This window comes from Coturnix japonica, chromosome 4 (assembly GCF_001577835.2).
Source record: "Coturnix japonica isolate 7356 chromosome 4, Coturnix japonica 2.1, whole genome shotgun sequence".
Lineage (NCBI taxonomy): Eukaryota > Metazoa > Chordata > Aves > Galliformes > Phasianidae > Coturnix > Coturnix japonica.
Genome location: NC_029519.1, coordinates 26,871,076 through 26,895,309, shown reverse-complemented (window position 1 = coordinate 26,895,309; position 24,234 = coordinate 26,871,076). Strand labels below are relative to the sequence as shown.

Sequence of the window (24,234 nt, the reverse complement as noted above, 5' to 3'; positions counted from 1 at the left end):
CTTCTTCCCCTTGTTTTCCCAGACTTAGTGTCTGCAATTCCCCTTTTCTCTGCCCCCCTTAACACAAACTATCTGCAACTACCCTTTGTCTTGGTTTCTGTGAGGTCCCTTCCCCTTTCTGTAGCAAAGTGTTCCCTTTCTTTTATTATGGGGCCCTTTTCACCCTTCACTACAGATGCAGGTTTTCATCACCTTTTTTCAATTCAAATGAACAGTGAATCAGGAAACAGATGCTCTGCTGGAATTCGGAATAAAGGGGGGCTAAAAGGAGGATAGTTAAAGGTAGTTTATAGAAAAATGATTTAGTTAGTTAGGAAAACAAGTAAAGGAAACAAGGGGCCTGGGAGAGCAGGAAGGATGCAGATAAGGAGTGAGACCTCACGGAAGACATCAGGCAAGGAGGAGAGTAGATATTGTAAATACCAGGAGTAGCATCCCCCTGATAAAAACAAGAGGGGGTCTGCATGCTAAAGAACTATTGAATATGTATCAGAATTCCGAGAAATCATTGACTATGTATTAGATGTACCTATATCTGTGTCACGATTTTACAAGTCGGGGTGCAAGTTTGGTGGAGCTATCCCCCTTGCACCCGGCGCTGGAATAAACATACCTGCTTTATAACCCATCTCTGGATTATAGAGTTTTATTCCTCAAGTCAGTTCCACTAAGAGCTTTGTTTAGCCTGCCGGTAGGCTATCAGTGGGTAGTTTCTTATACGTGAATGTGGGTTGCCCTCTAGTGTCCGAAAAAGCTTACTTAGAGCTGCACTGTGAGAACTGTGTCAGTGCAAATATTAATAGGTAAGAAGTACTGAAGCCCACGATAAATTAGTTGTAACAGTCCTGGAACATGGCTATCAGGAAGTGCAAAGGAAAATACACTTCAACTTAGGTAATAACTGGCTTTAGTAATTTCAGATTGACTGAAAATACGTAAAGTGTATCAATCTGGTTTGCTGGAATCTGAAATCGGTGGCTGAGCGATGGTGGATCCAGTTCAGAACCTCAGTGACTTCTTCAGCTTCAGCACGGTGAACATGTTAGCAGTGTGCCCAAGAACAGCCCAGAGAGTGGGAGAGTGTTGTCAGGCTGCCTCCCCCTCTTCCTGCACAAATTCAAGGTTCTGGTATGTGAAGATAGGCATTAAGACCAGAGCGTTGGGTAGTTGCAGTCACCTTTCTACATTTCCACCAGAAAGAAACAGGCTCTTTTAGAACACAGTTTACCTGACCTACTTCAGAAAGCTGTGTTAAAAATTAATCTTATCACCAAGTATGTATTTCTGCCATCTAAGGAAGAACAAGCTTCAGTGTCACTTACTTTTACGCTGTTACCAATGGTAAGCAAAAAGTCAGTGTGATTTTGTTCCTGTCTTGCTGTTCATTCATTCTCAAGTGAAATGCCTGGCATTACCTCTAATGTCAAAGTACAGAGTATACTTGTGCATAAATTAGGTTCAATAATGTTAAAATCAAAGCCACAGAAATTCCAAAAAGGGGGGTTGATTGGTGATGGCTCTGCAAAAACCAAACCAAACCCAAGAACCCACCTTACCTGTTCAGTGTTTGTAACACTGTGAGATGTTAAACAAAAAGCACAAACCCTGCCACTCTGAGGTGACCGAATAAATAACAGGTACTGAGGTAGGAAAAAAAGAAAAAATAGCCAAGTAAAGCATTATTAATAAATGAAGTCTATTTATTATTTCAAGTGTTAATGGTAAAAAAAAGTCAGCACAGCTGTCGCATTTAAAAAAGTGAAACTACATTAAGTACTATGCTTCTAGTTCAGTAAACAGATGAACCCGATGTCCTTTAATGACATAATAGTTGAGCATTATACAGTACATCTTATGAAGACCCGTAAATTAAAGAACTACTTTTTAAATTTAGTGATTATAAAATTTCCGCATTCACAGCTTTAGCTTCTTTTTTCTTCCACGACCATCAGGAGTGCCGTCCATTTTGCGCTTCTGTGCCTGGAAGGGAAGTTTTTCGAGTAAGTTAATGTGACAGAAAAAGATCCATAAGCACGTTTTGAGCCAAAACAGATGGAGGTGGTTTAACCCGGGCAGCTTTAGAAATGTGATAAATCACAAATGCAATGTGGCAGACATACACATCCCACTCCGGATAGCAGCTGTCTTATATTCTAACAGTTCTAGAAGGGCATAATTTCATAGAGGAAAGAAATGTTTAGAAACAAGTAAGGATGTTATAAAGCTTCCTTACTTATAGAATAATAGCTCTAGGCACCACTTCTATGGGCCATTTTAAGCAACAATTTTAACAACAAAATCCAGGCAAGAAAACAGGTGATTACTTCTTTTACAAAAAAAGACCTGTGTGTTTAGCAGTACTTTGGAGTACTTACTATATCAAGCACATGCACTTGATTTCCCAAATCTAGATCTTGGAGCCTCTACACAAAGAGAGTGAAGGCAGGCTCTAATGTCTAATTTGTTAACACACCTGTAGCATTCTCAAAGTGAACTGAATGGTTTGCACCGCCTGCCTGCATATCCTGCTTTGGGAAACATCTATTTTGTTATGGGTAAAAATTAATGGAAAGGCTAAATAAATCCCAAGTTTATTTTATAAAGGTAAACTCATACGGTCTACCAACTCAGCCATCAAAAAACAAGGCAACCTTAGCTGTTCCAGGTGCAGTTTAGAACCTGTACTTTATTTCCCATCCACTAAGGGTAATAGCTGAGTAACCGTGTGAACTTTAAGCAGCTCTTAGCACTACCCTATAAGGCTTTTTGTTAGATGCTATTTTAAAGGAATTTTAGATATCACTTTGCCCATACAATTAGAAAAACCAACTGTCTTCAAATAAGTGGTTCACAAAAAATAAAGCACAACCAAAAGCAAACCAGCATCTTATTAAATCTTACCGAAGATGGTTTTGGTCCACGTTTCTTCTTTTCTGCCTTTTCCTTTTCTTCCAGTTCCATGTTCTCTCTTTCAATCAGGGTGATTAAAGTATTGCATCTCCTTTGTAGCTCCTAAATCACAATACAGTCACTCACTACTTTAAACAGCCACTCAGTGTAAACAGCATCATGTCAGAACACTACAAATACCTCTAAATTGTATGTTGTTTGTATTTCATGCAAATCCTTGGGAGCAGAAAAAGGAATTAAATACTTTATGACAGTCATTATCTGGCTTCACGGGAACGGGTTTGATCACTGACGCTGGCTTTTAAATCAAATCTATTTTAATTCAAGTTCATGTTTATTGTGAAACACAGCCGTGACTTGAAATGTGAATTTCATCTCCCATGAGAGTTGTAAGATTACTGCATTTACCATCTTAAAATCATTGAAAAGTCTATAAAAATTGACTATACTGTATGTATGCACACACCTGCTGCATAACTGTGGTGTGTTGGTGCGGGTGTTCACAGGGAAGAAGCACATGAGATTAATACATACCATTGCAGTTCTAGACTTGAGAAACCAGTCAAATCTGAACTGGGGGGAGTTTCGGATACACTGTCTTAACTCATCATAGACGTTTTCTTTATCAAATCCAAGCTTGTGAAGCATACAGATTAAAAAGCGATCTTCCTCTTCAGTGTAATTCTTCCCTTTGTTAGTACCATACGATATTCTCAGCTGGTGGAAAGGGGCTTTGTATCTGCCAATCTAAGTGAAACAAGTAAAATATACACACTAAGAAATCGTGTAGAATTAGCATAGAATTGTTTTCTATAAAAGCAAAATAATCACGACAGGCAATGATTTGCAGAAACAAACTCTATAGCCTGTTAGGATATAAAGCAAGTATGTTTAATAAAGAGATGTGCACACAGCCCTAGCGCAAGGGGTTAACACTCCAAACTTGCGCCCCGTAAGGAGAAAAGCGCATTACAGATATAGGTCAAACTAATACATAATCAATAGTCTCCTCCCCAGTTTGGTTACATATTCATTACATTCCCTGTGACCCCATTCCCTTTGCCGTTGTTTGGGTGAAATTCTTCTTCTGTTTACCTTTGATGTTATCTGTTGTTCTTGCTGTTCTTGCTGTTACTGCCCTCACACATTGGCATCTTCCCTGGTTTTCTTTAGACTAAGTGTCTGTAATTCCCCCTGACTCTGCCCTTTTAATGTAAACTATCTGCAGTTACCCTTTGTCTTGGTTTCTGTGAAGTCCCCCTTTCCCTTTCTATAGCGAAGTGTTACCTTTTCCTTTATTCTGGGGTTTTCCTCACTCTTCAGCAGATGAACAGTACCATGTTAGAAAACTAGATTTCTAACATCACCACACCGTAGACTTTCTAGACATTGAATTTATTAATATTATCTAAACAAGCAGTTTAAGAAAAGTTTGTTTGATAACTGCATGCTGCAGAACGGACACTACATGTGAAAACTGTCGAAATCTGCCAGTCTGGCTGCGATTCTTTTTGATCAGGATGGTCAAAATCACAGGAAAAGTAAGGTATGTGGCTCAGCTGAACCTGAGGTTATCATCACAGCTAACAGCCAAAACAGGAACTTTTAACCCACCTAAAGCATTTAAATTCAGAAGTAGAAACTGCAAAGGAACTGTGCTTCTACAGAAAAGGAAAAGGTAACAACCACTGAGGAATATGTGAAAGACAGCAATATGGTGCCCAACAATGTCATCTTAAAGTCCTAATAACATAGGTAACATGGGTAGAGATAGAGCACACCTTACTGGCACATGGAAATAAGGGCAGCAAGAAATACAGCACAGATACCTTTGTGTCAAGTGCTTTTTTTATGCTGATTCGTCTCTGAATTCTGGCTTCTCCTCTTTCTATCTGAGCCATGATCTTCTCTATGTCTTGGAGTTCGTTGCACCTTTCCCAGAACACAGCTAAGAGAAGAAAAACTGGTTAGATCCTTTTCATGGCATTAGGTGTTAGCCTTAATAGACAGCAGATGTTATTCCATTTTACCAGAGCTCACTGCTGTATAAAAAAGGTCGTGCCTTTACCTGATAGCTAACTTCGGTGCCTGAAATTGTGTTGCAGTATTGCAAATACTAATTTGAAGACGGTAGATTTAGGAACCTCCATTTTAAAGGAGGTGTGACATAGGCCAAAAGTCTAATCTTGTTAGCTAATCTTCTCAAAGCAAGAAAAAAAAGTCTTAGAAGTCTTAAAATTGGAAGTGACAAAATAGCAGTACAGCTTTAGGGAAGGAAATGGAGAGACAGTGTAAGTAAGTAGCCAAAGACAGGAACAAGTGTCTAAAAGTCAAGTAGCTGTTTAAAAAAAAGAATGTCACATCATTATGATGTGCAAAAGAATGTACACCAGCAGCAGTATACCAGTAGTTGCTGAACCTTGCAGCTGCACTCCACAGAAGGCATTTCTCTGACAGGCCAGGGCTAAGGGGCCAACTGGTCCTCAGTCACAAAACCAGTGGTTGTTATTCAGTCACAATATTTACATGCTCTTATGCTTTAACAATGGGATGTTCATATTAAAGGTATAATGATTTGAGACTGCTATTGTTTGGTGAAAATAAATCTCTCCACCACAACACTTTTTGCTTAGTAATGCCTTCTGTAAAACTTAGTAAGAATTGCAACCAGCGCTATCCAATTAGAATATATTAAAGGATGTCAGTAACTGCTTGTGTGCAAGTCTCAGTACAGCTTTAACTATGCAGGGGCTAAACCTGCTGAAATCTGTATCAGTAGAGCTCAACTCCATCAGTACAATTCAGCGAGAGACTTAAAAGAGCCCCAGAAGTAAGGTGGTCAGCATGTTCACAGGCATTTTAAACTAGGAAAGCAGCATTAGATACAGAGTAGACTGCGCTTGAAAAATAAGTTACCTGAATACTCAATTACTTCCTCTGGGGTTTTTCCTTCTACTTCTCGTGCTATATTTTCAATATCATCACGGCCCCACTTCTCATTAGCTTTGATGAACTGGTTAAAATCCCTCTTATTCCAGTTGGTAAATCCCTTTGCAGCAATTAAAAGCAAACATTGCAAAGTTCAGGATTTGTCCATCTCCACATTTGTTTTAACAGAATTTTTTTTAAATGTTCATATAAAGCAGTAAAACAAATCAAGCTTTAGATGATGTCAGTGTCATTAAAGAAACAACCATACCTGGGTTAGAAGCTTCTCTTTTTCTTCTAGTTCTTCGTCATTAAGAGGTTCAGCCTCATCAATCTTAAGCTGCTCTTCCTTTTGCGCTTGGGCTGCATTTGGAAGATCAGGATTACGAGGTACCTGAAAGGTTTTACATTTAGTAAAATTTGATGACTTTTCACAGACGCTAGCAGCCTCTCCGTTAATACAGCCTAATCATCTGTTCAGCTTCATGTGAAAGGCAGGACAAGTATGTATAACCCTACTAATGTATTGATGCAAGGAGTGAATGTTATTACCTTGTATCCAATTGTTTTCCTGTAGTAGAGAATCTCTTTTTCCAGTAGTTCAAAGAGCCGTGGAGGAAAGAACTGAAAGTCCTGTACATTTGGCTGTTTTGGAGGCCGTGGTGCCTGAAATACATAAAATGACTCTATTTGTCTCCTGTTCACAGCCAGAATTTGAGCTTAGTTTGTGAGCAAAAAAACCCTTTATTTTTGCCAAAACATACTGTCTTTACTTATACGAAGGTCACATTAAAACACCATGCAAGTGTCCACTACAACATGAGGACTTCTGCAAGTAAAAAGGTGACAAGAGAAGACAGGGGAAGAGATTGGTGGAAAAAGACTCACACGTGCACCAAATAAGCATACAGTCCATAGGTAAAGAAAAACAACTGCCACTTAAAAAGCAAAGTCAAGTCTTCACCCTCCTGAACTCTTACATTACAGGTTTCATCACTCTCTTGCTCTTTCCCCATATAAAATTCTCAAATCCTTTGAATTTTTCTAAAATTTAACCCTCTAAGTGCCACCCCAATTTATGAAAGCAAACAGAGTGATATTAATAAATTAAGGCCAATTTCTTGCTTTCAGCTTTAACTTCCCACATCTATCTGATCAATTTATTTTTAATATTAGTCAACTCACCTTGGGAGCTTTTGGCTCACTGACTCGCAGAGCCTCTCTAAAGTAAGCGTCCACAGCATAATTGGCTTTCCTTTCTCGTTTAGGGGGCTCAATCCACTCTGTAAATGCCATCTGTAAATAATAATAATAGTAATAAATAAATAAAATCCTACTACCCCCAAGAATTATCAAGACTAAGTCCTATATAATATTCAGTCCAGCTATTAATTTTATATAAAATGAAGAGCACATCTACTTTATTAAATAATTTAAATTCAAAGTTGTTTATGTAGTTCTCTTGTATTTTAACCAACACATTTTAAAGTATGGCACAATCTTGCAGATCACTGCTTTCCTCCGAAGGAAACATGAAGGTTACCTTCTGTTTTTCTCTGTAGTCCTCCCCTTCAAAATTATATACGCTGGATTCTGTATCCATTGTGAAATTCCTGAGTGAACTTTCACCCATCTTAGAGAGTTTTTCATTCATTTCTGCAGTCTGGGGGCAGGGGAGAGAGAAAAGAATATTAACAATTTAGAAAAGTGCTTTCAAAAAGTTACAAAAACTCAGTTGCAACAGTAGGAAAAAAAAAAAAAAAAAAAACCAATATAAAACTTCTAAGAACAACCATATTTTTCTCCAGCTTATAATAAAGCTGTCAGCCAGCAATATATGCCTAACATCTAAGTTTACAGGGAAGTGCCTTTCTTTGCTTTTAATACTTCATTTATCTCACCTTTTTTGCACCTCTTTCCAAAATGTGATCTATATCTTCATCTGTAATCTCACTCTCCTTGGAGGCAAACACGTGTGTCGCTCCATGTCTGATCATCTGCAGCATTTCATCCTTCCCAAGTTTATTCAAATTTTGATCCACCAGTCTTCCTAAGAGAAAAGCATTGGAAGGTAACAACATAAGGAGGAACAATAGAAGACTTCCCCCTTCCCTTAGCCTTAAATTGAAAATGCATCTCATGCAGGGAAATTCCATGTGGGAAAAATAAATAAATAAATAAAAAGCCAGCAAAATCTACCCAGGAATGACATACATTTTGTTTCACAGTACATTAGTTGCATTTGAACCATTTTGGCTGTTCTGGTGCATGGTTTTTTTTTGGTTGATGGTGTTTTGTCTTTTTTTTTTTTTTTTTTTTTTTACAATTTCAAGACAAAACCTTGTTGAATAATCTTTCCATTATAGCCTATGTATGAGGTTATATCCTCACCACTTCTCCCTGCATATTAAATAAAACCAAGGTCTTACTTCTTCCATTTCAACACTAATTTTCTTAAACAGAATAATTTAAAAAAATGACATCTGTCTATATCCACTTTATTTCTGGGCAAGTAATCAAAAAGTTAATGAGGAGAAGCCTACCCCTGTTGTAAGTTTTCAAATGGATCAGGTCTTTGCACTCCATCTTCAGAGTACAGCTGGGGCAAAAGCAACATTCCCATTAACATTCACTTGATTTCACTTCTTTAATTGTTGAAAACAAACAAAACAAAAAACTCATCCTGTGTACAAACTTAACTAATTGCCCCCATATACTTGCCTTGCTGAATGACTATGGAATCAAGGCGGAGCTTCATCTCTGCACGCTCCACTATCCTTTCTTCCACTGTATTGTCTGTGATAAATCTGAACACTCTTACGGTCTTTGTTTGACCAATTCTGTGAGCTCGATCCTACACAAAATAACATAACAAAAACTTAATGCTTTAACCCAAATATATAATTACCATCAATTTAGTTAGTTTCAATATACTAGTTTGTAACACAGAATAGTGTAGGCTAGTTGCAGCTTTATAGCAGTCCAAGTAGCATGAGTACCCAAGATAGCATGTGTTGTGGTTCTGTGATTTTTGGTATCAGCATTCCACATTAGAACATCATGCAGAACCGTGGCAGCTAAAGAGTTCATGTTCTGGGTCTCCAGAGCGGAGCCCAGCCACTCTCTGCCTCTGGCCATCTCAGCTTACCGCAGAGAAAAGCACATACTTTCCCTCGCACTGTCCTGGTTCGACTCTTACTTTGGGTACTCTTGTCTCTCTCATTTGGTTGGACAACACTGTTCTTTGCATTTCAAGTTGGTGTTGTTTTTTTTCTTTCTTTCTTTTTTAAAGTAATCCCAATAATAACGAAGTCTGTAAACACAATTTTCCTCAAAATAGCCCGGGGTTCTTTTGGTTAAATACCAAAGGGGAAGATTGGATATTTCTGGCATTAAGCAACCTCCTGTAAAACCAGAGTACCTTAGCAATTGTCTCTGTACTGACCAAGAGCTACCTTTCTAAAAACCATTCAGTCCTTCTATGAGTATTTGAATAAAAAAATACAATGCAACCTCACCTGACTGGCAAATCATTAACCACTACAAGAATTAGTATTCCAAACATACACCTTTAGTGGTAATTTGAACTACATCACTTTGGCTTTCAGGCATTGTTTTCATCATTCTCTTAAACTATTTTTGCTAGAACACTTGAGAACATACAATCGTCACTGAAAGACTTCATTTGCCAATTAACATTTGTAGGTTTTAAATACCAACTTTCTTTCTTTAGCCATCATGAACATTCTTTGTCAATGTCCGGAGATGCATAAAAATTTACTTCAAAGAAAATTACAGCAAATTAAAGTTGGTTGCCAACAGGAGCTTGCACGTTTATTAGCAGCCAGAAGCAATTTCTGAAAACTCTAATTCAGGTTTTTATTCACCTCTTTTCTAAGGTTTCAGTGGAGACAGTGAAAGTACATTGAACTTGACTCCTCAGAGAAGGACGGTTTATAGTTGGGAAATTAAGACATGCCATTAGTTTAGTTTTTAGTGAAAGCAGTCCTCTTTTACTTTACTTTTAAACACTACTAGGAGTATCATGGCCCTTCCCCCCACTTGAATCACTGCATAGCCCAAATGTGACTAAGCTGCACTGGAACTGAATACTAAGTCTTCAAAATACTACTTCTATGCTAAAACAGGAGAAAGATCACTTCAACCTTAAAAATGCCACCACTGTATAACACACACATTTATAAGAAAGTTACATGAGGAAAAAAGAACATTTGTATCTGGGTTCTTACCATAGCCTGAAGATCTACTTGTGGATTCCAGTCTGAATCATACAGAATTACAACATCAGCAGTAGCCAAATTGATTCCAAGACCTCCTGCCCGTGTACTCAACATGAAGACAAATTTTGAGCTACCAGGTTCATTATACGCATTAATAGAAGCCTGAATAAAGAGAACATTATCATCAGTTGCACTAAATGTTTTATAAATGCTGTTTTTGTGTAAGAGAAATACTTATATACCTGTCTTTCGTCGTGAGGCGTTTGTCCGTCCAGTCTACAGTATTCATAATTTCGCCACATGCAATAATCTTCCAAGATATCCAGAACTCTGGTCATCTGGCTGAAGATTAAGACTCGTGAACCTGTTTGGGATAAAAAGCCTTTATGTTTTCTCCAAAGCTTAAGCTTCATCAAACACTCCAAGTTGCCAAATTAGAAAGGGAAGGAGAGCAGTTGCATATACCATGAACAACAGTAGTTATAATTAAAAGTCTGATTTAAAAAGTTTTCAGTACTATACATACACATAAAATAGAATATGTTGAAAATATGCTATTTTACTGAGCAGCTATAAGAACGTGAAAGAATTAGCAATCCAGTGTGACTTCAAACCCTTCTGTATATTACAGAATGCAGAGCTGCAGAAGTTGCTATCAAGTACTGCAAAGAATTCCCAATGCTTTAAACACAATTATTCTTTAAATACAGTGCATATTCACTGTTCAAATGACATCTAAATAGGATGACAGAGACACAGCTGTGGTGATCTGCATCTTCCACCTGAATATTCGTTGGATACTAAACACAAATGACTTTTATGTTATCTAAGGCTGAGGTTTGGATTTTCTGTTTTTCAGCAATGTCTCCCCAGTCACAAGTTTTCCTCTGCTTCTTTGGTGACTTAACAGTAATATACTCCATAGCTTTGTCCCTGGTAAAACTTAAAAAATTAAAATTAAAAAAAAAAACAAAATAGCTGACGTGTTCCTCCATGTTTGTCTTGAGGAATCCATTGAAAAAACTCATATGCCGTACAAAGTCATATCCTGAAAGAACAACACTGCACACAGGATATGACTTTAACCCAACGTGAAGACTTGGAATATGAAATGGTACACGATGGTGAACCAAAGCAGTGGCTAATATACCACATCTTTATGTTACACATAGCCAATGTTACTGAGAAACCAAACCTAAAGCCCAGACCAACTGATGCTTCTGTGGCCTCAGCTTCCCTGGAAAACAAACTTACACATACCAAAACCTCCTTCAGAGCCACAAAAAGCTGTAATGGACTGTCAACTCAGTTATTTATGAAGACACTATCAATTATTTAAGATACAGTGCTCAAGAAGCTGGTGTAATGCTTAGAAATCAACCACAATCCTTCATAGCGTGCTCCTTTTTGTGCAGGAGACACGAAGACTCTGATTTTCATTTTTATACCTGAACTGAACAACACCTAAAAAACAACGAAGTGATGCATACCTTGCTCTTTCAGCTTTGGTAGTAATTTGTCCAGTACTACCATCTTGCCACTGTTGGTGACTAAATGCATATCTGTTGTGTAAGGTGGACCAGGTTCTGCTCCATCAAAGAGATAGGGATGGTTGCAACATTTTCGCAGTTGCATCAGGATATTCAGCAGTCTCATTTTGTCCAGCTTTCCAGCAGAATTCAAAATATCTATATCCTTCATTAAGATTCTTGTATACCTATATGAAAGAAAGAAAAAAAAAAACTCTTTAGTAACTATAAAGCAAAGTGAAATAACATGGTATATTCAAAAGCTCACCCCCTTTAATTTAATTGGGTAGCTCACTCTTCTCACTCTTATCTGCACAGTTTTGTCTGCATAAATGTCATAAGAAGAGAAAGAAGAATCTAGTATAGTGGAAGGAATTGAGTTCCACACAATAACTGAGCCACAATCAGCACATTCCTTCTGAGCCTTAACCACAGCACACTCAAGTATGTGAATTACCATTCTCGTTGCATTTTGCTGAGACCCACGTAAATTTTAACTTCCTTCTTTGGAGGTAAACTTTTCTCTACATCAGCTTTAATGCGACGTAAAAGGAATGGTCGTAAAACCTGAAAAAGAAAGCATCATTAACTGTAGTTTGGAAACTGAACATTGAACCAATCAGTAACAGCACTGCAGTTATTTTCTCCTCTATGTACCCAAATGCCAGTGCCATTGCCCGATCATCTGAAAAAGCTCTCAACATAGGCGGGCTGTTATACATGGGAACATACATCAGTTTTCCTAGGAAGACTCCAAATCTTCTAGGTCATGACTTTCAGGACAAGAATTATGAAGTTTTCCCAATCTTTTAGTAGAACACTTCTGACCATTTAGGTAATTTTGTTTTAAACCTCACTTAGCTGAAATCTTTGCAGTGCCTTGAAAGCTAACATTTTAAATGCAAGTATCTTCAGAACCTTGAGAGCCAGAAGAATATACTCTCCTCTCTCCCCCAGAAAAACTACCTTATTTTGAACAAACTGACATCCTTTGGTTTTTTCTGAAAACGTGACACAGTTTCTGGAATAAGCTCTTATAACCTTAATAATCTCATCACAAGAAGTACTAGAAAAATTACAACCTAACTTAGGTAAATGTAACACACAGAAAGCATGAAGACTTACCATATGGAGACGTTCCACCAACTTTTGATCCCCTAGACAGTTGTTCGTATCAAACCATGAGTCAAAGTCCTGTAACAACAAAATGACTGACATGTAAGAGCTGTTCTTTCAAGGTGCAGTACCATTACAATGGGGAATAGGTAAGACTCAAGTCATTCTGTTAAGCAGAAAATAAATAATCACAAAACCCCTTTTGGTGTTAAAAAATAAAATAAAATAAATATATACTACATAGTGTATATATATATATATTATTTATTTTATATATAAAATATAAAGCATTATATATAATATATATTATATATATAATATATATATATAATTGAAGGACAATTCTAATCTAACAAGTCATGAGGCTTCGACTTCTACACTTATTACAAAGAAGTAATTAAACAGTACTGTGATGCAGTTCTCTTGCTCTTAGTGTAGTCTACTGTGGAGTACATAGTATCTCCCAACTCATAGGAAACAAATAATACAGCAACTTCCAGTTAAATGTAATAAGTAAACTGCTACACCAATATTTAATCCTACTGTGAAACACAGTAAAGATCATCTTCACACTGTAATTTGAGACACCTCATATCTGCAATGCTCACATTAGCCCTTAGAAACAGCAAAGCTGTAAAAATTAGCTTACCTACTATCTTATAAGATACAATATTGGAAGCATTTACTGACTGTCAATCTATCACCATAAGTAACTGATAATACAAAGTACATATACACATACGTTGAGATGTTTTCAAATCTGAAAATTAATTTCCAGTCACTTAATTTTTCTAACATCAATTAAGACTTACCTCAGATGAATTAAAGACATCTGGCAAAAGGAAGTTAAGAAGTGCCCAGAGTTCATGCAAGTTGTTCTGAAGTGGAGTTCCAGTTAGGAGCAGCCGATTTGTAGTCTTGAATTCTCTCACAATTTCTGATAACTGAAGGAGATTGAGACATCAGTGAGTACAAATACATTACTAGTATTGCCATCACCTAGCAACACAGAAAAAAGAATAAAAAAAAAAGCAACAGAGTAAAAGAATAAATTACCTTTGATTTTTCGTTTTTAATTCTGTGGGCTTCGTCTATGACTAGATATCTCCAGTTAAACTTCTTGAATACTGATTTTTCTTTGATAAGCATTTCATACGATGTTACACAAACATCCCATTCACCAGGCATCAGCACATCTCTGACAAAGGCAGCCTAGACAGCAAGGTGACAGTTCTTTAGTGAGGCTTTGTCAAAATTAAACAGAGCAGTAACGCTGCTAAAATTAAATATAAAACAAATAAAACCATTGCTGCTAAATTTGCACACACTATAGAGTCAATTTAACATAAACCATTACAAGGATAGGCAGTTGTTAAGAGGTTAACTCACTCAAAGTGAGAAATGCAGCAAAGAACAAACTTTGGGATTCTAACAAGACACACAGCAAAAATCACAGGGTACCACATCTGGATCAGTGACTTCCTAAACTATTTAAAAGTCTCAGTATTTTTGTAATTTCCGACCCAACAAACACCGACCCAAGTGCCCTTAGAATAATAATTAGAACATTGTGCTTCCAAAAGTGTAAGTTTAATGCAATCAGCAATTACTCCTTCCATAAATGAACAGCTGACAAATCTACCATGTGCTGTCGCAGTCCATGTTCTTCAAAACAGAAATTTTCTTTGCTGAAAAACTAGCAAGGAACTGATGATACTGAAGTAACAAAAACCAAATGATTGAAATAGTGAGGCTGTAAGTAGCTGATCAGTATCTCCTAATTGACAAAATTCAAGCCAAACAGGATTTGTTAGTTGCCCAACCAACCCCCCTTGTTCCATCCTAATATTAAGTTAACAAACATTTTCAGAAACCATTCCTTGATGAGAACCCACAATCCTCTTAAAAAGCACTGTTACACTCAATATGATAAACTGTATGGAGCAGAACACAAATGACTTATATCCAGATGTATATATTCACACAAATGAAAGCATTGTAGATGAATCATTTCACTTTCTTATTTTACAATTGTTTCTGTTGTTTTACCATGGAAAGAAATGTAAGGTGACAAAGCCACAGCTGCAAAACACACGTGTGAATTCGGAGCCAGTTACATTCATATCTTAAACTATTCAACACCTAGAAATCCAATTTCCTTCCCTGTGAAAGAATGATAAGAGCAGCATGATCACATGCTGGATTTACTGCGCATGGACACAGGAACAATAATAACATCCAAACTTACTCGCTGGTCTTTGTCACCTATCAAACACACTGCTCGAAGCGTAGGTACCCATCTCTTGAACTCATTCATCCAGTTATGTAGGGTGGACTTGGGAACTAACACCATGTGAGGACCAGGAATATTTCTGTAGTGTTTCATATATCCAAGCAGAGAGATTGTCTGCAGTGTCTTCCCAAGACCCTTTAAAAGATATTAACATGTCAGCTCTGAGCACACTATACAAAACACAGCAGCCTCAGCAAATGGATAAGATACACTGAAAGACATCAAAAGGCATCAATGTTTTAGTTAGTGGAAGCTTCTGTATCTTCGCACAACTTTAAAATAGAAAAAGTACTAGAGTAGCATTTTCAAATGTGGAATTTTGAAGTTAGAACTTTGTCTTTTCCTTCAAGTAAGGCAAGTTCTTAATTTATTTTTGTAGATTAGGTATACTCAGTTTATTTATTTAGAGGTCAATATTACAAAATGACACAAATATTCACTTGAAATTAAATATTCAAGTTAAGACCTTGGTAAGCCAAACGGTATCAAAAGGGAAAACAGATACTGAGCTGCTTCAGAATTTCTTTTTTAGGCACTGTTGACTATTGGACAGAATTACCTTGTATCTTCACTGTGTTGCTTTAATTAAAACAAAACTGAAAATACTCAAAACCCAGATCATCCATACAGGAAGTGTGCCTGCATTTCTTGCTCTTTTCATACAGGAAGCTCTCTTTACAAGGGCAGCCTCATAATACCACAACAAAATAGCCATGATGTAGAGAAAATAAAAAGAGCACATCACTCCATAGAATGCTTCACCCTGATTTCACTTTTCTAAACTTTAACAGGTTCCTCCTTCATATGTATGTTTCTAAAAGTGTCTGCGTTTATTTGAATTAACATACCTGTGAATATCAGCAATCTAAAGCATAATAGAAAAACAAAATTGGGAAGAATATATTGTATTTTAAAAATAGAATTTGAAAAACATCCACGGCTGTACTAAAATTCCATTGTATTACAGGTGTCAATAAGTCCCCCAGTAGAAACACAGGTTACATACATACCATTTCATCTGCTAGGATACCATTGATGCCATTTTCATATAAAGAAATGAGCCAGTTCAATCCTCGGACCTGATAATCACGCAGCTTTCCCCATTTAACATCTAAAAGACGTGAAAGAATAGACAAAGACTGAGGATGATGATATGTTGGAAGAGGATGCCCAGAGAGACTGCAGACACCCCATTCCTGAAGGCATTCAAGGCAAGACTAGATATGGCTCTGGGCAGCCTGATCTAGCAGTGGGCAGGGTTGCCCACCATGAGGGGGTTGTAACTAGATGATCTTTAAGGCCCTTTTCAACCCATGCCATTCTATGATTTGGGAAGACTTGTCCAAGAATTTCACCTTTCCTTGCATGCCAACTGACACTGATCATCTAAGCTACAGAACTAAATCAAGTAGTAAATATCATGCAGTATATTCCAAGGATAAAGCAGACTGGAGACAGTGAAAGGTTATTTTATTTCTGATTTCTGCAATGATGCAAATTACAGACATTCTAATCCTATAATCCTCCCCAAATCGGAATACTGTTGTAGCAGAAATGCTGTCACAGCTTAAAGCAGTGACTGAGCACATGGTGGAAAGGCAGAGCCAACCCAGGGGAGCTCAGGTGCATGCAATGCCCCTTTCTAGACCTCATTTAAGGGCTGGCAGTGGAGGGGAGGCTATCTCTCTGCAGATTCCTATGTGCCCGAGGCTTTCTTTCCCTTATTTCTGTGCCCACGGCTGTTATGTTTGAGTAAATCCTTATTTGCTGCAGCCTGGGAACTTGCTGCTCTGCTGTCATTGCTGTGCTTTCCATTGCATTACAACAGTACCACATTAAAATGGCAGAATATTCATTTCTCTGTCAAATAGACTGGATGCCATTACGTACTTCAAGCTGAATCACAAGATGAGTTAGAACTGTGAATATTTTAAGACCGCCAACTTAAAGCTAGCTTTTTCTCATTAACTACAGTATAGCAATTGGATTTCATAAGGACAAGACTGGAGCATCTTTCTAGCCTGAATGTAAACACTCCCATGCCAACCTACTATGTTTCATCAAAATGGTGCTGGACTTTTTTCCCTCCCATTTTCCTCCCTCCCAGTTGACTCTTTTTCTCATTGAGTAGCATGAAGTTTGAGTTTCAAGCTTAACTTTTGAAGGGTAAAGCACTTTGGGTGAAGGAGGGGAGAAAAATAAAAGAGGAAACACACATGATGGAGATTCTTCAAACCGAGTGCAGACATTCGTTGTCTTGGAGCTTTCTGTTAACAGCTCTTCATCTTCTTCCTGTTCTGTTCTACGATGGCGATAGCTGAAAGTGCAGAAAAGAAGATTTGTTCAGAACGATTCCAAAATTTAATTGGTCTGCAATACACGTGAGCACCTAAAGAAGCTTCTTGCAAGAGAACTCTTAAGGTAAGCTGATGAATTGAAATAATTTAGTTCTTTAGATCAAGAGCTTCTTAATGATAGGATGCCTCACATTGTGAACAAGGTCATGTGTTAGGGCAAAGTGACTAGAAAGGGCTAAAACACAAAAGACACTGCACACCAGTACTGGTCTGGAACTACAAGGCAAGAAATGACACCTGTGATTCAAGGTTCTGCAACATATGCCAGAAGCTGCAGGAGTAGTGCAGACATACACGCTGCCATGAAGGCAATCCACTTTTGTGGATGTGATTTCCAAGGTGCCTCTAGGACACACAGTGTTACCTGTGAACTCTTACAAATTACAGCCAAGACTGCTTTACTCTTCTGCCCCAGCTTTCCTTGGTACTGGAATACTTTAAATTGCGATAGTACTTTGCCATCACAGATTCCTTGTAACTCCTAGAATTCTTTGACAATTTACAAGTGGGTAGTTGGGGGGAAAAAAACACCACAATTGTACAGTGTAAAACACCTCCAAACAGGACAAAGGCTGACAGTGTTAACTTACGCTTCTAAAGCACAATAAAATCCTTAATTACAGTACAAGCTGGTCTACATGTCATCACTCACTCGCCAACTGACAGCAAGTTCTGCTTTTCATCCTTCTTTATTCGCGGACGTCCTGGTTTCATTTTCAAAGGTGAAGTAGGAGTTTTCTGAGCAGCAGGCTGAATGAAGTGAGCAAACAGCTCAGTCTGCTTCAACAGATACTCAAATCTGTTTGCTCTGTCTGTTTGCTGTTGATAAGGGAAATTAAGCAGAAGTGTGAGACGTTACAATATGCATTCATTTAAAAGACAACAAATGCTTTTTGAACAATACAGATTCCTGTATCTTCAAATACATAGCTATGATAACAAAAAAGAGATGATTAATTTCAGCAATGTAGCTGTTGCTGACAGATTCTTTCACTAAGTCAAGGCCAGCTGCTGCTACATGTTAGGATCAAAGCTGTCAAACGAACCTGCATTAAGACTGAAATCTGACTGGCACTAAGAGCATGTGAGTGTCACCAAGCAAAGCAGTAGAGCCCCTTTAACAACCTCCTCCCAGCAAAAATTATGGTCCTATTCCAAGAGATGTACACCCATCCAACACGCACAGGATTCTTCATCAAACTCATTCGCCTCACCCACCTGGCAACAACCATTCTCTTTTCTACCACATTAGCATCCTGGCTGCTTAGTGAGATAATGACCACCGTGTAGTGTCAGATAAGTATTACAATTGGCATGAAAAAGGGCTGGGGATAGCAGAAAAGCCCATGGCTAAAGCCAGTAAACCAATTTCAGCAACGAAGAGCTGTTACATATGCTCAGCCTAAGATGACTGAGTACACCCTTTGCTCACCATCTTTGCTGAACAAATAAAGATGACAGGAGACAATACCTAAAAGGTTTAGGTCCTTTGAGACAGGTTCTTTTTAGAATTAACGTCTCTTCCAAGTATCCTGAGTTTGCAGGAACTCGAGAATAGGCAATTGAGACAGAAGACAGCTCCAAGCTTAAAAGCAACCACTCAGACCTTCTGCCAGCTGCCACAACATAACCTGGTATTTAGCAACATACAGTTATAGGAAGTCACATTTCTTGGTAAAAAGGAACATGCTCCAGACTTTGGCAAGAACAGTGCCAGCCCTCTGTATATTCAACTCTTGAAACAGATCCTGTGCTACATGAAAGACAGAAAGATGGGATGAGAGGAGATGAGACAATAAAATCCTTTCTGTGCTACAGAGGAGTTAGAGACACTCTAACCACAGTTATAGCTTGACTGACACAGCTCAATTCCACAGCCAATGAACGGTTTCTGTTTATTCCTCAAAGATCATTTCTGTTTATTACTGTTTCTAAACTAGCTGGGATCTTATTGTCTTATTTGCCTTATTGCCAACCCTTATTTGTTTCACTGGGAGCACAAAAGATAAGAAATACAAACTGCATTCGAGAAGCTTCCTTGTTCTAACATGTTAGCAAGGAAATAGCCATAATTTTTGGCAGAGCACAAATACACCACAACCATTTTCAAGGTGCTTCAGGTAACAAGATAACAAACGTTGTCTGTGTCTTTAAGGCAGGACACAGACAGTAGGTTGCACTACACAATCTTGAGCTATTCTTCTACCAACAGAGATAGAAACTTCTCCTGTTTTCTTTTGCAGTGCATCTTCTGACTGTTTTTACAGTAAAATACGATCTTCCTTAACAGTGTGCCTATTTAGAGCCTGGATGAGACAAACCCAAGTTTGCCTTCTTCTAGGAAGTAGCACAAACAATTCAGCAGAAGACTGGGTTATTTTCAGTGCTAAGAAGAAACACAGGAAGTAGCAGATTACAAGAATCAGTTTCGCTTTGCTATAAAGAAATTCCACATGTAGTCACAGGCATTAGGGATCTCTGGGATTAGGAGCAGGAAAACAGGAAGGAACAGAGAAAGAAAATGTGATACAACGGTAAGGAGTGGAAGGTTGCATCTCCTACAGTTGGGATATCGTGAAAGGAAACAAAGGATGTTTCCTCCTATCTAATCTGAGACATGGAACTACCTGTTTTCAAGTTTAAGGAATCTAAACTGAAGCTTCATAAGGAACAAATTGGGTTTCTGAAAAGCTAATAAAATCCCTTTCAGTCTAAACAATGTGAAAGGGCTGAAGAGCTGGAGAAGGCTTACAGTCAGCACCACTCACACTTCACAGCAAACCTCTTCTCAGCCTCCTGTGTATTTTCAAAGCTGGCTTTTATTTACTTTGCTCATATACTGCACTGCTTGAAAGAAACTCCCTACTCTGAAGTGCCCCCACCAGAGTACATTTCAACTGAGAATGAACACAGTGACTCCTCAAAGCCTTATGCCCTCCCTCCCTTTTTTAAAACTGATTTTCCTCTCCTCACATTAAAATTAATGTACTTTTCCTACAGAGGACTCTACTCCTGCAGTTCAAAAACAAAACTGGAATTATTTTCCTGTGCTAAACAGTGACACGTGAAAGATCCTAGCCTTCAAATGATGCCATATACTGAAGAAACTGAAGTAGCAGCCATCTAGGAACCAACAGATCCTTCTGACTGAGACATTGAATGCTAAACTCTTTGCCCTCCTCCTTGTCTACAACTCTCTACTCAACATCAAAAGCAATGTGACCAATTCCTTTTCATTACGCTTTTTAAGTTTAAGACACTGGAATAATTCTCATTACACGATTCTTGTAAGCCTTCTTGTACGCACTTCAAAGCTTCTCCGACAATGTTTCCAAGAACACCAAAACACGTTCATAGTTATTCCCACAGAACACCACAGGGAAACACCAAACAAAATGCTGTGGGGTTTTCTTGTGTGTGTATGTATGTGTGGGGAGGGGGGCAGAGAGGAAGGGGTTGTTTGTTTTAAATTACTGAGATATTTCTGAATGACCCAACAAAGGTTTACAAAGCCAGATTTCAAAAGAGCAGAACACTAAGTCCATTCTGACAAGTGCTTAAGACAGGACAGCTGTATGGATTTCTCAGTGTTACATACCATTTTCTCTTCATATGTAGGATCTGCTTCAGAGATTTCTTTTGGTTTTCCTGGTGATGCATCATTAAAAGATTCCTAATAGGAGAAAAAATTAAAAAAAACTTATTTCCGGAATAAGAAAACATACCTATATAGAAAAGAATAAGCTCGCTGCAAATTACCATCTATCCACATCAGCCGGCACATCCACCTTTTGCTGCTCTGATGCAGTTAGCCTCCTGTTACTGTAATGTGACCCGGGGCTGGATCAAAGATCCCTGCCGCAGGGTGTCAGACAGCTCCCTCTGACCCAGTTCAGCTCTATCGTAACCACATCCCACCCAGGTGGATGAGGGACCAGCTGTGGTGCAGCAGCTCTTCAGGCCACCGTGGAGTGCTGAGCCAGCGCCCCCACAGCTGGCTCTGGAGAGTGCTGGGGAAGAACTAGCTCTGGTCCTGAAGGAAGAGTGCTTCCCTCATTTTCCCTTTTTCCAGCATATCCCGCTTTCTCATCATACTGTATCAAAGGAACAAATCTAACTAAGAACCTGGGCTGCAGCTGTCATGAACGCAGCATGGGAATTTAGAGAAACTGCATTTTTTCCATTGTTTGGTTTGAAACGTCAAACAACTGTTATCACTGACACCAGGGCTGGTAACAGGAGACCATGCTGGCAGGAGGGACAGCCCTCCCTTCAGCCCATCTGTGCCAAATCCTTCACCTCCTGCCTTCATCTGCTCCTTCCAACCAGTGTGTTTTTGTCCTCATCTTGCCCGTTACACCAGGTCAGTTCTTTCCCCATCATCTCCCACATATAATTATTTCACCTCCTGCTCCTAGAACCCAAACGACAGGGCAACCATTCTCTGCTAAACCACAGTAAAACAGCACATTATGCACTAACTCCTGAGAGGCTCAGAAACAGAAACAAGCAGTGCCCTCAGAGCCACCGTTAACCATCTGCTCGGCTGAGCCGAGTGAGAGCTGAACGCGGCTCTTCCCAGCCGGCGGAGAACAAAGGCACAAGTACAAAACACCGCTAAACAAAGGGAGGCAAAACACGGGCTGTTTGTGGGCGGCTCCTCGCACAACTCCGCAGGTACAGCCCGTGGAAACGGAACAGTGCTAACACAGCTACCTCCTTCACCAGCCAAAATACAGAGAACGTAAAGTCACGGCTAAGGGTCTCCTAACCTTACACCCAATCTTTCTATCCTCCACCCGCTGGATTTCACAGAATCACAGAATGACCCGGGTTGGAAGGGACCTCAAGGATCATGAAGCTCCACTCCCCCTGCCTGGTAGGGCCACCTATCTTCCACATTTATTAGACCTGTCTGTCCAGGGCCACATCTAACCTTGCCTTGAATACCTCTACAGATGGGGGATCCACAACGTCCCTGGGCAGCCTGTTCCAGGACCTCAGCACTCTCCTAGTAAAGAACTTCCCCTAACATCCAACGTAAATCTTCCCTCTTTTAACTTAAAACCATTTCCCCATGTCCTGCTTTAGCTGACAGCCGGCCACCTCTGTTCTGCAGACAGGGCTGTTGGAACTTCCATGCCAAATTCCCCTTTCTCCATGTAGGCCTGCAGCAAGGCACACCGCAGCACAGTGCCACACTACAGCCTGAGCCTCAGAGCAGGAAGCCGGCGTGCTTCTGAGGTGTCCGGGACTACCAAGAGCCGCCCAACCAGAAGCTCTGCGGCACGCACAGCTCTTCCCTTCCCCACGAACCAGGAACTGATCGGCGGGCCCATGAGGAGCCCGCGCCTCGCAGCTCCCACGCGGCAGCACAGCCCGGAGGCGGCCCGTTCCCGCAGGTCGCGGCAGGACCCGTTTCGCACAGCGCCCCGGCTCCTCGCCCAGCCGGAAAACACGGCGCTCAACACCGCGGCGCTGGGATGGCGCTGCGATGGCGGAGGGCGGCGTGACTCAGAGCTCCGCGCGGGGAGCAGGACCGACCGGTTTCCTCCTATCGCCACAGACACGGCGCCGCGATAAAACCCGCATCCCTGGGACCCGGGAGGAGCCCGAAATAAGCACCTGCCGCCAAAACAGCGCTAAAAAGCTCCGCAGCAGCTCCCTGCACCCACAACCCAAAAAAGTTACAGACCGCTTCACAGCCACCAAGTTTCAGCGCCGCCAACTCGCTGCCAACACCGAGGCGCCCGGCGCCGCCGGGGAGCGTTACTCGGAAGCAGCGCGCGGCGAACCCACGCGGGAGTTCTGCGGGCTCCGTGCGGGGCGGCCACGGGGGCAGGACCCCATCCCGCCTCGGGAGCGGACACACCGAGCTCCGCCGCGGCAGCAGGGCAGTAAGGCAGCAAGGCAGCAAAACAAGGCGGCAGGCAGCAGGGCAGCAGGGCAGCAAGGCAGTAGGCAGCAGGGCAGCAGGCCGCCCCCCGCAGGCGCCGCGACGCACGGCGCGGCCCCGCGCCCGCCCCTCCATTGTCTCCCGGTCCGCCCCGCCGCCCTCGTGGCGGGCACCTGCCGCCGGCCCGGTACGCGGGGCCGCCGCCGGCACGGCGCTCACCTCCATCGCGGCGTCGGCTCCGGCAGTGCCGGCGGCAGCCGTTCCCGAGGCCTCTCCGCCTCCGGCCCCCGGCGGCGCGGGCGGCTCGTCCGGCGGCGGCGTTCCCTGCTGCCCGGCGGACATGATCGCTCCCCGCACACGGCGCTGTGCCGGGACACGGGCCGGGCCCGCTCCCGGCCGGCTGCGCGCTCGCGGCCTGGCGGCGGGGTCGGGCTGCTACGAGCGGAGCCCGGTGCGCGGCCGGCCGAGGAGGCCCGTCGTCCCGTCGTCCCGCTGCCGCCCCGGCTTTCTCGGCGCGATCCCACCAACCAGGAACCGAGCCGGCAAGCAGCTCTCGCGAGAGCCCGGCCTCAGCGGCGGGCCGCCTCCTTCCTCCTCCTCCTCCTCAGCCGCCGTTGGGGCCGCTCGTCTCGTTCCGCCTTCGCGAGCGCGGCCACGCAACAGCCGGGTTGGGGCGGAGCTGCCTCGCGCGGGCCGGTAACGGCCGCGACACCGCGTGTAGAGGGACAGCAGCGGGGGAAGGGGCAGGAGCAGGGGCGGGAGCAGCGCGGCGGCGTCACGGCGGGCAGGAACAGCCGGATCGGGGCTCGGATGGGGCGCACATGGTGATCCTAAACAACGGGCACTCACGGGGCCAGAGCCCGCGACACAGCGCTCCGGTACGGGTACACATGGCTACACCAGCGGGTAATGGAGGCACGGAGCGAGCGTGCACGTAGAAAACTGCCTGGCCCTTGTGCTGAGC

General features: G+C 41.3%; 1 protein-coding gene across 2 annotated transcripts; it reads right to left on the bottom strand.

The window, feature by feature from the left end:
* Positions 1 to 1,679: 1,679 nt before the first annotated feature.
* SMARCA5 (SWI/SNF related, matrix associated, actin dependent regulator of chromatin, subfamily a, member 5) lies at positions 1,680 to 23,727 on the bottom strand. Of its 2 annotated transcripts, none has more exons than XM_015861134.2 (24): positions 23,490 to 23,727; positions 20,973 to 21,047; positions 18,027 to 18,193; positions 17,234 to 17,334; positions 16,028 to 16,128; positions 14,973 to 15,152; positions 13,781 to 13,936; positions 13,537 to 13,668; positions 12,734 to 12,802; positions 12,066 to 12,175; positions 11,570 to 11,796; positions 10,322 to 10,443; positions 10,089 to 10,241; positions 8,560 to 8,692; positions 7,740 to 7,888; positions 7,382 to 7,501; positions 7,024 to 7,134; positions 6,391 to 6,504; positions 6,110 to 6,232; positions 5,827 to 5,959; positions 4,740 to 4,858; positions 3,445 to 3,657; positions 2,902 to 3,012; positions 1,680 to 1,980 (listed from the first exon to the last, which is right to left on the bottom strand). In XM_015861134.2, exons 1-24 carry the CDS (start codon positions 23,610 to 23,612, stop codon positions 1,915 to 1,917), a joined length of 3,108 nt encoding a protein of 1,035 aa, XP_015716620.1. In that variant the 5' UTR covers positions 23,613 to 23,727; the 3' UTR covers positions 1,680 to 1,914. The 2 variants fall into 2 exon arrangements, with proteins under 2 accessions (XP_015716620.1, XP_015716621.1); XM_015861135.1 differs by lacking the exon at positions 23,490 to 23,727 and adding an exon at positions 21,134 to 21,151.
* Positions 23,728 to 24,234: the final 507 nt, after the last annotated feature.